Genomic DNA, 13,246 nt, shown 5'->3' with positions numbered 1-13,246 from the left:
TCCATGCCTGCCTCATCAGTCAATGTATCCTTATACAATAAGAGTTATGTTGTTATTTTTGAATGTCCAGCAAAACAAGGCAACAAACCACTTAGAGAGGATACTGAAAATATGGTGGTTTGGGTTAAATAAATATGCAAGTTGTCTTCATTAAGTACAGATGTAACAAATAAATCAACAGTGATTTCTTGTTTCACACGGGACACAAACAGCGTTCTCCTATTGGGGAAAATATTATGATTTTGGAACCATCAACCCTCACCTATCTGTAGGACTGACGCACAACTGTTTTAACATACATTACTGTTGTTTATATTAAACCACTAATATCTAACACAGCGTTCGGCTAAACCATCTGTAACATAAAATCCAACAGGGTCTGCATGCGAGAGTCAAACGTGGGATCATAAATAATATAAGGGCACTGACATCACCATCACACCACAGCGCTTGTAGAGAACATTTTTGTAAAGCAGGCAAGGCAACCTCCTGCTCCTCCGTCCTCCCCATGTGACTGACAAAGGTGACCCTGACCGCAGCTTTGTTTCTTTCTCTATCACTGTGTACAGATTGGATGTCAGTACATAACACTGGCAGTGAATAGGACTACTGGGTATTGTAAGTAGGGTGGAAAACTGCTGTAAGGCTATAAATGGTCAAAATAGAACTAACTCAGCTCTTATTGTTTATATATGGACACATGTGTATCAGTAAAAAATGCATTGTGCACAGTACCTAATGATGCTGACATGGCTTTTAAAGGACTTTTTATTGTATTTTCTTTATGGTCTCAAAACATTTTTTACAGTCTTGAATATAAAGCCTTCAATAGCCTTTAACTTAATTAGGTGTATTATTACCAAATTAGAGGTTGGTGTTTAGTGGCTCTGCAGTGTTGCTAGTGGTTACAAAATGTTTTGCACTTGGCTAATAGGGGACAAAGAGAAAAGGAGGACTCAGTTACTCATTTTTAGAAACGTTGAATTACTTTTTTTACACATTTGTGCCATGGGTTGGTAAAATCATCAGCTGTATGTTCCACATACATTTTCCTCTCGGCTGTGTGAATGTGGTGTCGAGGATGTGGGCACAATCTCATCATGGCGCCCTTCAGTTTCTCTATGACTTCACATGTTTATGTTGATGGGATCCCGAGGGAGCGGTTGCAGCAGTTAATGACAAATACATATGCACAAATGAAAGCCCCACACAGCTCAACTGCCATGCCGCAGACCACCACCACAACTTAGACACAACTTCTGGCACAGGACCCTGATGCTAAATGATAACAGCAGTTACGTCACACGGGGCTCTTAACCCCCTTCTCAGCATGTTGACGCACAGAAGGACTGGCTCTCTTCTGGCTGCCAGCTCACGACTGAAGATCAAACCGCCCCACCCAGCCTTTCTTAGCCCTGCCACCCATGTCAAATGCTGTTTTCCATCAGAGTGTTTGAGACATTTCTGTCACCAGGTGGCATGGCATATTTAAAGGGAAGATATTCCAATATACTGTAGGGCGAATGCTGTAAACACATGCTCTTTCTAATAAAATGACTTAAGTAAGGTAGTCAATAATAATGTACCTGATAGTAATGTTACTAAGCACTAAGAATAAACTGATACTGCAGTGGCTTAAATCAAGTAACTAAAAACATTCAACAAACAAATATGTTTAGTTTAGTTTAGTGTATTTATTTATAGTGTCGTGGACAGTCTCCATCGATGAACTGTCACAAAAACAGTAAATGGAGCAGCTTTAGCCGACATGGCTAATTTCCAGCTGTTGTCCCCGGCCAGATGGTAATAGACACCCTTAAAATTACAATATATCAACAGCATTAGTTATAAGAAAATATATAAAATAAAATAAAAAGGAGGAAAGAGGATAAAAGAGAACAATAAACAACACACGTTACTATATACAGTACATGTCACATACAGTATAGCACATCACAATCACATCACAGAAACGAGGGGCAACATCCATGATCACAACATGTAACACAACATGTAACGCTCACGCCATACTTAACACAGACTAGTGTGTGCAGGTGTAGTTCTCAGTGAACCATGTTTTTAAGTGAGCTGTGAAGGTGGGATGTGTATGTGTGTCTTTGATTTGAGTGGGTAGAGAGTTCCAGTTTTGTATTGCTGTGACCGAGAATGATGACTGACCAAAAGTACTCTTCCTGAATGGGATGATAGGTCGCCACGTGTGGAGCTTCTAGTGGTCCGTCTGGTGTTGTTACGTTGAGTAACCAATGAGCTAAGAGGTGGAGGGGCTGTATTGTGCAGGATTTTGTAAACCAGAACGATGTTCCTATACTTTATTAAATCTTCCCAACTCAGGATGTTATGCTTGTTGAGGATGGTACAGTGATGGGAGCGGTTAGGTTTCTGGTCCAGTACTTTGAGGGTTTGTTTGTACAGGGTTGCTAGTGGCTTCAGTGTGGAGCTGTTAGTTTGACCCCAGCTTGTGAGACAGTATAAGATGTGACATGATCATGGCATTCATGTATAATTTGGCAGAATTCAATGTCATTGTGTTTCTTATGTATTTAAAATTTGCTAGGCTAAACTTGACTCTTTGGGTCACTTTTTTGACTTGACTTGTGTTCAATAATGATTCCAAGGTACTTAACCTGGCACAACGTTAATATTTTCACCTGAGATGCTTATATTTGACACAATGTTGCATTTTCTTTTTGTGAAAAACATTCCAACTGTGTTAACTAGTTATTCAATGTATCTGCTTCCGTAAAACGAAATAAAACCCCTTTGAGTATGCATGTTATTTTCCAACCGTTGGAATTTTTTTTTTATGAAAGCAGCATTAAATGACATTACATTGCGGTAACTGAGGCCTATTGAACATTTTCGTTAGCAGATGAGCAAACAATAAATCGTAATTAAGTAGCCTACAAGCGTACACAAGATTTGTTTTGATCTATTTACTTTCTATTGTCGACATGTCCTATTACTAAGGCAATTGTTACAATTCATACATTTTCTAGTTTGTTTTCGAGTTCTTTGACACAAACTGCAGGTATTTAATTTGAATAGGCACTACAATGCACTAATGCCCTTGCCACACAAGGACGAAAACGGTCCAACCATGCGCGGGAAGTCTTCTTTGCTGCTTTTGTGCAGGACTACAGCGCCACTCACAGGCCTGGCATATGTACTACAGCGTTTCGAGCGGTCTCGTGTGGACGGAAGACTTTTTTGATAACGATTGCGGTCCGTTATCGTTATCGTCCTCATGTGGCAAGGGTATAAGGAAGGATGTGCTGTAGTCCTGTCTCAGTATTGTTATCCATTTTGAAGCCTGTTGATTTTGTAACAAACAATGCTCTTTCCACAGGAGGTCTTTCACCGTCTGTATCTCATCTACACAGTCGGGTACTCCATCTCTCTGGGATCACTCATGGTTGCTGTCGTCATCTTGGGATATTTTCGGTGAGTCGATGCAGTGAAAATGTTCAAATTAATCCTTTCAATCACAGAGGCTCCCAAATGAAGCAGGGATCGAAACAGAGTGTAAAGGTTTACCAGCATGATGGCACAATGAAAATGTCTTACCATGTTATACGTCGCAAACATAGATAACAGAAAGCATTTTAATGTTGTGATGGCTTAATGGCTTTGTCATGAAATCATGCGATATGCCACAGCCTTTATAAGCATGCGATGGAGTGTGTCACGGCAAAAACACGAAGCATGCAAACTGAATCAAACATTACCTTTGATCTTTACTTTGAGTTTTAACAGACTATGATCTATCCACCTTTGAGGAAGAATCTGCCTTCAGGCTTGCAGGAGCGCATGTCTGTGACATTTAGGTTGTTTGTTATTTGTATGCTGATTTCAAGACTCAATGACTCAACTCAAAGCTCGGATATTGATTCTGTTATTCCGACATGCTTGCAAAGATTACAGGTCTTAAGCCTTTTGCCTTTATCCTTTCCCTCTACTACTCCCACAAATAAAGAAAATAGGGAAGTGCTTAAAAATGTGAATAATTGAGAGGGAAATTGTAAGCTATTGCATTTGAACAGCTTTGCTTCTCCTACTGTAGGAATGTTAAATATATATTTGATCATTAAAGAAAAACCCTAAAACAAGGTTGAATTCATTTAATTTTTGAGGCAACAGTTTGTTTTTTCCCCAGCTAATTAATGCAGAGCACATTTATCCTTATTTGCTTATATGTGAAGCATGGGGAGTATCAGGAATCGATGTGAAGGCGCTGTTTACCAATGTTCCCACCAGCGTGACTTACCATACAGGCAGGCAGTCAGACGGCTTTAGGAACGCTCCCAACTGGCATCAGGAAATCTATGGGCCAAATTAGTTTAATAAGTTATCCCATGGGCCCTTCTGACATTCTGGCTCTGTGCTCCGGAGCTCTCCAGCCATGTCTCCCCTTGAACATGTCAGCTTTTGGACAGGAGAGCTCGTAAATGTTTTCCAGGGAGAGAAAAGGGATATTTGACATTAGAAGTGTTCAGAATTTGTCACTAGGGAAATGTGCGCTAGATTAGTTTTCCCCTTAAATCAATATCTCTCTAAGGATAGCTTGCCAAATATTCAGCTCATTAATGAGGCTTTAGAAGAAAAATAGCTACAGTAATAACGAATAGATTTTTTTCTCCAATAAGCAGTATTGTTCACGTTGGCTTTTAGAATGAATTAAAATGTTATGAACATTCAGTTGTATTATTAGTTTTTATTGTATTTGTATAGCATATTCAAATGCTGGAGCATCCCCCCAAAGGCCCGCTCCACAGTAAATGTTCAGACAGGATGTTTTGGATGAACTTTTGATAGATAAACTCGTGATCGTCTGGAAGCAAATTTGCATGCTTTTCTCAACACATGCTTGCAATTTTGGTTTTTACAGCTCGCTTTGAGCGGAGCAATTCAATATTTGTGCGTCTCAAGCCCCTAAATCTCAAGAATGTGTTATAGTCAGCGTGGAACTCAGCTGGCTCTAATTAGGATGAGTATTGTTGCAGTGTGTGTGTGTGTGTGTGTGTGAAAGTACTTACCCACAATTACATGAAGTTGTGCCAGCCCACACACACACACACACACACACACACACACACACACACACACACACACACACACACACACACACACACACACACACACACACACACACACACACACACACACACACACACATACAATTTACCAAAGGTCTCTCTTTTGACCTTGCCGCTCTTGTTTGTTTTCTCCCTAGACGATTGCACTGCACCAGGAACTACATCCACATGCACTTATTTGTGTCCTACATGCTAAGAGCTATCAGTATTTTTGTGAAAGATGTTGTGCTCTACTCTGGATCAGCCGTAGAGAGCATGGAAAGAGTCACCGTGGAAGACCTCAAGTCCATCACTGAGGCTCCGCCAGCCAACAAAACACAGTTTGTAAGTACACCAGCACAGCACACTGTGACCTTAACGGAGAAAAGATTGAGGGCAAACCACTCACTGAAAATTATGTGTATGCCACAGCAAGCGAAAAGACACATAATGCTACTTTTTCGATGTAACATACAGTATTGATATAGGTACAGTGTGCCATTAGGCCAATGAAGGATGAACTGTTTTTTATTAAAGTCCTAACAGGAATCCTCCTTGTTTAATTGTGTGTTCACGATTTAACTTATCGTGTAGTTGGGCATTAACGTTTTGCTTCCAAAAAGGAAATTGTAATTTGCAAGTCTCACCTGCCTTTCCAGTGCTGGAGCAAATAAACGGCACGGTTTGTCACCATGCCAAGCTTTTACTAGGCCAGTACTTGGCTTTCCCTTTCAGAGTCAGGTTTAAAAAATGGGTGAAGACTGGACACTTTTCACGCATGCTTAACAATGCAAACAAACAATTTGTGAAATGTATTTAGTGGGCACATCCTGGCTCTAAATTGTGTTTCACTGGATTAAGCATATGCAAACTTGGAGCGAATATTGATATCGCTCTTCTCCTAGGTAACCTGCATCAGTGCAGATTGTATTTGTGCAAGAGTTTATTCTTGCCTTAAATAATGGGTAGAGTTTTATTTTGGCTTTAGTTTTTTATTAAAGAGGCATTTTTATTATAATTGGAAACACTTTTACATTATTATTTAGGAGGAATGTTTAATTGTTAAGGCACTTGTGATATTTGATCTTCAAGTACATATTTGTTTTGGTTCGGAACTTCCTCTCTATCTAAGGAATCAGTACTGCCAGTCAAGTATGTAGCAAATAACCGCTCTATTGAAAATAGAAATTGGCCATTGTTCAACACTAATACTATTAAAAATATCTCTGTTGATCTATAGTTTTAGTGCTAAAAGGTTTCATTTTACCTTTCATTTGCTGACAGCATATTCATCAACATTCATCATCAAACATCAGATTCCTAAACATCTGTATTATCTTTAGTCCGTATCAAGAACCTTATACTCAAGCTTTTAAAATCAGTTGTATTAAAGAAATTGGAAAAAATGTGTTTGTAGAAAACAAAGATATCCAAAGTCCCCATGGCTAAATCCCTGCTGTAGCCCAGACATGCTTTTTGGAATACACATTGATGAACAACCAAAGCCAGACCACAGTGTGGAGGTTGAGCCGAATCGATGACTGACTAAATGAATAAAGGCTTCTGGGACTTTCTGTCAATGCAACAAGAACATAATAGGTTTTATTATTTATTTATATTTATAAACTCCAATTGAGGGGCTAACTACAGAGGGATGGAGGACAGAGAGCTGAATTGATCAAATTGACTTGACTAGACCCTGTTTGTTCCACCAAATTATGATCAGGAAGAAAATGCTGTAAATTAAAGGCGAAGTTTAAGTATACTTATCTATAAAAAGTTCATTTTTCAAGAGAACTTGTGATTGCACTTTTAAAGAATAACATTAGAATAAAGCTTGGGCTTCAACAAGTGTAGACACTGTGTCAGAGACAAATAACAGGGTGTGAATAACACAAGCACTAACACTATTTAAATTATGTACATTTTTTGTGCAAATCAGTATAATTATAGATTGTCCGCTCTCAGAAAAAAACGTCTTCCTTCTATACTGATTATAGATGGCATTATGTTGTCTGACACCAACTGCATCTCATCTGTAGCAATGTCATCAAAGTGATGTCTCCATAGTTTCTTGCTAATACAATGTCGTATCTGAGCAGAGAGGAGGTGGAAGCCAGCCAAGATGGAGGTGTTGAGTGCTGAAGTAGCGGGGTGATACACATGAATGAATACATCAACACAAGAAGCTTCACAAACTCGTTTGTTCACCTCATTTCAGCCTCCCAGGAATGTCCCGTAGTAGAACATCTTCAGTTATCAAGTTACCAATTCTTAGACACACGTTAGCCAATTAAAGGATCTGAAAACTGGAAAGATGTGATGCACTTTCATGGTCTTTCTTGTACTAATGAGGGTCTCCGAAAGCATGCATTCAGTCAGCTGCAGCTGTCTGTTTTGATGGACTCTTACAGTTTTCTGGAAAGTGTTCAAAAAGTGGGACATTTTTTGTCGGTGTGGGTATTGATTAAATCCGTTTTCCTTTTCTGTTGTTTGTGTATAGATCAGCTGCAAGGTGGTTGTGACCTTGTTCTTGTACTTTCTGGCGACCAATTACTACTGGATCCTTGTGGAGGGTCTTTACCTCCACAGCCTCATCTTTATGACCTTCTTCTCAGACAGAAAATATCTATGGGGATTTACTCTGATTGGATGGGGTGAGTTATGTTTCATTTACATTCTACACATGCATGTGATTGCAATATGATTAGTGAACTTGCCAATGCTAATTAAAACATTAAATATGTTAAGTATTGTGTAAGGTTGTTATGGTCTGATTAATCATGTTAAAAAGAGAGAGAGAAATCTGCTGTCATATCCCCGATATTGCATTTTATATATATATATATATATGTGTATATATATTTATATATACATATGTGTATATATATATATGTATATATATATATATATATATCTCAGGACAGTAGAGAATGACTCATGCCTGTAAACAGTAAACACACTGGCTGAATATGGGCTTTACAGTTCCTGCATTGTACACACTGTGCGTATAAGTGACTTGAGCACAGCGCATACAATGTGGATGCTGTGCTACCCGGGTTCTACCAATACTGACAAATAATGGATTTCTTAAAGACTTATTGAGATTATTCTATATATATATATATATATATTATAGTAATGGTTATTTTATCACAGCATCTTTAATTGGTTTAATTGTATTTCTCAGGAGTACCAGCTATGGTTGTGACAGTTTGGGCAACTATGAGAGCCACGTTTGCAGACACAGAGTAAGTGATCTGTAAAAACATAAATACATATTGTCTTGGTACATTTAAATAAAGAGAGAATTACATTTGGCCTCAGTAGTTTTACTTCGCTGATCAGATGTGGGATCTGCGGAAATTCTCCTTCAATAGATTTGCATATTGTAACAACAGCATATCTAAGGTTCAAGATAAGAAGTCTAAAAATATCGCATTCTTCACAGATTCTGATTACCGAATACACCATATACTTGTGTAGTAAAGCTTGAGGACAGTTTTAAAAGCTGTGAAGAATTAAAGTGGAGAGAATACCTTCAGAGAATACTGCCTTAAACCAACTTTGAGGACCGTGGACCCCCCTCTTACTGACTATCTGTAGTCTCCACATTGGTCCTGGACCACAGTCAAACATGAAGGACCATGGAGCTGAGAGCTTACGGCTAAGCTGGTATCCGGCTGATGTCCAGCACATATTTCACTTATCATTCAGCAGGAGAGCAGCTCCCTGCCACGCATTTTGGGCAGGAAAACAAACTAAGCTTGATAGTAACCAAAGCTGTAGTAAATTATTTGGGATGTAATAAGCATTTGGCTGAAAATCAAACCTATTTACAGCGGACCACACTGGTAATACTGACCCACTGTCAACATGTTTACCCAGTTCTGTGATATTTGCCCCAAAAGGACAGGAAAATCATGTGGTTCAAAAACAGGACATTATATTTATTTATTATATTTTATACCAACTGAAGCCTAAGGTTTTCTATTTCAAAGGAATACTAAAAAGCATTTTCAGATGTACGAAAGCCTTTGAAACATAAGGGGGCTTGATGTGAAGCCCAAGGATTATGAATCAATTCAGTAAGAAGAAAATGACTCAAATTAATTTCTCAGTGGTTTTATATGATACTTATATCGAATCAATTTGAGCGATGGGGGAAGATAGAGAAAATATGGTGTGTAAATCCTATCCGCATCCGTCTAAATCCTATGATTGTATGAAATGATGGCAGTGATGATCAGAGACACCGCTGGTGACCTGAGGGATCCTGGATCATCACAGCGAGCAGCGAGATCCTTACTCATCTTTTGCTGATCCTTATGTTGTTTATCTACTGCAGGTGTTGGGACTTAAGTGCAGGCAATTTGAAATGGATATACCAAGTGCCAATCCTGGCAGCTATAGTGGTAAGTACATGCTCACTGCTTGCACCTCTCGCCTGCTGTGCAGTAAATAACACCTGTGGCATAGCAGTTGTTGGATAACATCTCATTATGTTTATAATTACACTAACTGATATCATTATGTTCCTATTTCCTCTTCAGGTCAATTTTATGTTATTTCTGAACATCATCAGAGTCTTGGCAACTAAACTACGAGAAACAAATGCTGGCAGGTGTGACACCAGGCAACAGTACAGGTACTGAGACAAGATATACAAGACTGGCCTCTTCATTCATCAGATGTATGGATCACTGTCAGTGTAATAAAACCATGAATATATTTACTCTTACTGCATCAGGCCACATGTACAAGTAAGGCTGCATTTTTTATCGAATAGTCAGTCTGATGCATTTAATTGATTTTGGCTTCAAGTGGTTGCTAAATGTGGAAAAGGCCTTTCACAATATTCAAGGTTATGTCTTTCAATAGCTCACACTTGAGCTGCAAACAGAATTATTTTTGCATCAGCCTTCTTTGAAACTACTCAGGATTGTTGTTTTCTGTTTCTGTTTTAGCTCTTTAATCTGCAGATGGTTTGGCACACTATGTAGTATTTTGTTAAGTTTGTCTGTTTTCTTACTGTTACAGAAAACTGTTGAAGTCCACGATGGTGTTGATGCCTCTCTTCGGTGTCCACTACATCATATTCCATGCCATGCCGTATACAGAGGTGTCTGGAGTTCCCTGGCTGATACAGATGCACTATGAGATGCTGTTCAACTCCTTCCAAGTAAAGTTTCTGAAATTTCAGAAAATGTTAATTTAGCTCTAAGGGTCCCAATAAATATTAATGTATCCTTTCAAGTTGAACAAATGTGATCTGATCATGCTTGGTAATGGTTAATGCATCGTTATCATTAAAAAACCAAACCCTGTCAGATAACTGCTTACTTGTTTGGTTGTAGTTAGATTTCAATTTAGATAAAGAGGAAGAGAGGGATGGCTTATGATTAGAAATACCATGCAAAATATCAAATGATACAGCTCACATGTCATGTTGTTAAACACGGCTAGTCTGTATATTCATGAAATCATTCTCTTCTCTTTTCCAGGGATTCCTAGTTGCAATTATATACTGCTTTTGCAATGGGGAGGTAAGAACTCAGCTTGGCATCTTACACAACAAGCTCCTGCATGATTTTTAAGCTCCTACATGACTGAGTAACTTCTTTCTGATCTCAGGTGCAAGCTGAGATCAAAAAGTCGTGGAGCAGGAGGACTTTGGCCCTGGACTTCAAAAGGAAAGCTCGGAGCGGCAGCAACACTTACAGCTATGGTCCGATGGTGTCACACACCAGTGTTACCAACGTCACTGCCAGAGGACCGCTGGCCCTTCACTTCACCACCAGGCTGGGGCCGGTGCCTGTTAACGGGCACAGGAACCTGCCTGGGTACGTGAAGAACGGCTCTGTCTCTGAGAACTCTTTACCCTCGTCAGGACAGGAGCTTCACATTCCTGATGAGGAGCATTCGGCTCATACTCGGCCCTGCGAGAACGAGAAACCTTCACCTGTGGTGGAGGAGGAGAGGGAGACAGTCATGTGACCTCCAGGCCACTTTTGGTAGAGATGAAAACTGGAAGAAATTAAATGAAATCAGTCTCAGGGGGTCTGAAGGGGACGACGGCGTGCATCAACACTGACAGTTTTTTCTGCTTTGAATCAAGCCAGGACGTTCCCGACAGATGAGGTTCGAGGCATAAGGGTGTATCACTTTTATGTGCTGGGCCACCTTCATTTGAGAGATGATGGACTCTGTCGCCAACCACCTGCCACATTGAATGTGTAGAAGGATGAAAACAGACTGTTGTTTCGTTTTCTGTTTGTTTTCTGTTTCATTTGTTGTGCATACATCAAACTGGGGTTAAATACAGTGCAGTACTTGCCAGGAAAAGCCTTAACCACCGGTGTAAAACCAGGTGGATTTTGAGTGTACTTAGTGACACAAGCATGCATGATTACATCAGTGTGATCAGACTAAGTAGGTGTAGGGTGAGCTAAAAAATGTTAATGCTACTATTTTTTGAGGCATCTTTTCTCGCTTTCTGGCATGGTATCTCATTAGTTGTGCGTAGACATGAATCCACTTCAGTGTAAAAGGGAAGGTACTCAGGTAATTGAAGCCCTCTTTTGTTGCTCAGCTATTTGTATACTTTTAAAGTGGTGTATTGTCATGGTCAGCATTTCTCCAGGGGTGTTGGTGTGTTATCTAAAGCTGTAAAATATATATTTAACATGTTGTATGATTTCAGATGTTTAGAAAAACCCAGTATTCACCTCTCTAAGTACAACAGATTTTGACGAGTTCAAATGAATGTTTCATATTCAAAGTTTCTACAAGGTTACCCCTCCTTCACACAAACGCACAACATTATGCTACACACAGTGAGAATATCTCTTTGAAGACGGTCTCTTTCCTTAGCCTCAGATACAGAGTTAGTTGAGGTAAAAACTTAATTAAAAGGTATTATGTTCCCACACAGTTTTCAAAAGACAGGACCCCCTTTAAAAACACAGGGTGCAGGAAGCAGTCCTATTTCAGAGGAATGTTAATTAAATGAGGATTCCAAGAAAATCTCAAATTCCACAAGAATTCCAAGAGTGACATTTTTGGTGGAAATGAAGGAAAACTCAGAAATGAATAACACAGTTATTTGTACAGATGGTCCAGTGGTATGCTGCTTTTTGATGTGTACAGTATATACAAGTCACAATGTTTACAAAGATCAGAAATGCATTCTAATTGTGAGCTAATAGTGTTCATGTGTTTTGTTATAAAGCTATATGTTTTAATGTTTTTTTTTTTATCATGTTTATTTACGGAATGTTTGCAATATTAGATAATGTATATATTTCTAAACAAAACTGCCGAATATATTTACAGGTGACGAATGGCATTCAAACAAAATAAGCGTTCTGCAAGACATTTTAAACTCCATAATTTGTAATTTATCGCACTTAATCTGCATGAAATGCTGGTTAAGAAAACATTATCTGTTAAACCAAAGAGAAAAGGACTGAAACGCTGAGAGAGAAAGGGTATTTTAAAGTGTTTCTTTGTTTGTTCATTATCCATCTTGTTTACACTGACCAAAACATCTTAAAACCACCCTCTGTCATAAAAAGGATTTGCTACTGGTAGGTAGATAGAAATACAGAAATATAGCCCCCACAAAGAATGAGTTTTCGTTCAAAATATTCTAATGTAAATAGCATTAAGACAAATGAGAAAACAATTCGAAACACTCCGTAGACAACACAATCATTAATATTTAACGCAGTTGTGTTGCTCTACTTGGAATTGCGTCTCAAGTGTCATATATCACTGTTTGGTTATCTGTCTGATGGAGTTGTGAGAGTTTTACCTCACATCACTTACTTTATGTGACCAAAGCTAATATTCTACGCAGTATTTTTTCTCGCATTTCTTTAAATCCTACAGTCATGAACTTCAAGCTCTCTTGTCCCTCCTGCTTCTTTGTTGTTTTGATGACTTCACACTGACTGAATCGTGTTCTCAGCTGTGTTCCACCTGATGCTAGATCCATTAAGAGGTTTGCTTTGAGGCTGGTTTAAAATGTTAAAGCATGGCCAGCTCTTACTGCCTATACAGAGTTACAATGCATCCAAAAAATAAATAAAATTAAAGTAATTTGTATTTAATAAATGAATCGGATATCTTTACAAACTTTTCCCACCCCC

The 13,246-nt window shown here is 38.8% G+C and overlaps 1 protein-coding gene across 1 annotated transcript in view; it reads left to right on the top strand.

The window, feature by feature from the left end:
* Positions 1 to 12,069, top strand: part of pth1r (parathyroid hormone 1 receptor) — a 44,439-nt gene extending 32,370 nt beyond the window's left edge. Inside the window, exons 5-13 of the mRNA XM_034105054.2 lie at positions 3,368 to 3,462; positions 5,252 to 5,378; positions 7,597 to 7,750; positions 8,284 to 8,344; positions 9,442 to 9,508; positions 9,647 to 9,741; positions 10,134 to 10,275; positions 10,598 to 10,639; positions 10,728 to 12,069. Of these exons, the coding sequence (XP_033960945.1) occupies positions 3,368 to 3,462; positions 5,252 to 5,378; positions 7,597 to 7,750; positions 8,284 to 8,344; positions 9,442 to 9,508; positions 9,647 to 9,741; positions 10,134 to 10,275; positions 10,598 to 10,639; positions 10,728 to 11,090 (1,146 nt within the window). The 3' untranslated portion in view covers positions 11,091 to 12,069. The remainder of the gene's footprint in view (positions 1 to 3,367; positions 3,463 to 5,251; positions 5,379 to 7,596; positions 7,751 to 8,283; positions 8,345 to 9,441; positions 9,509 to 9,646; positions 9,742 to 10,133; positions 10,276 to 10,597; positions 10,640 to 10,727) is intronic.
* Positions 12,070 to 13,246: the final 1,177 nt, after the last annotated feature.

This window comes from Pseudochaenichthys georgianus, chromosome 17, assembly GCF_902827115.2.
Source record: "Pseudochaenichthys georgianus chromosome 17, fPseGeo1.2, whole genome shotgun sequence".
Classification (NCBI taxonomy): Eukaryota; Metazoa; Chordata; class Actinopteri; order Perciformes; family Channichthyidae; genus Pseudochaenichthys; species Pseudochaenichthys georgianus.
The sequence above is the reverse complement of the archived record's forward strand: the minus strand, read 5'-3'. Positions and strand labels throughout refer to the sequence as shown.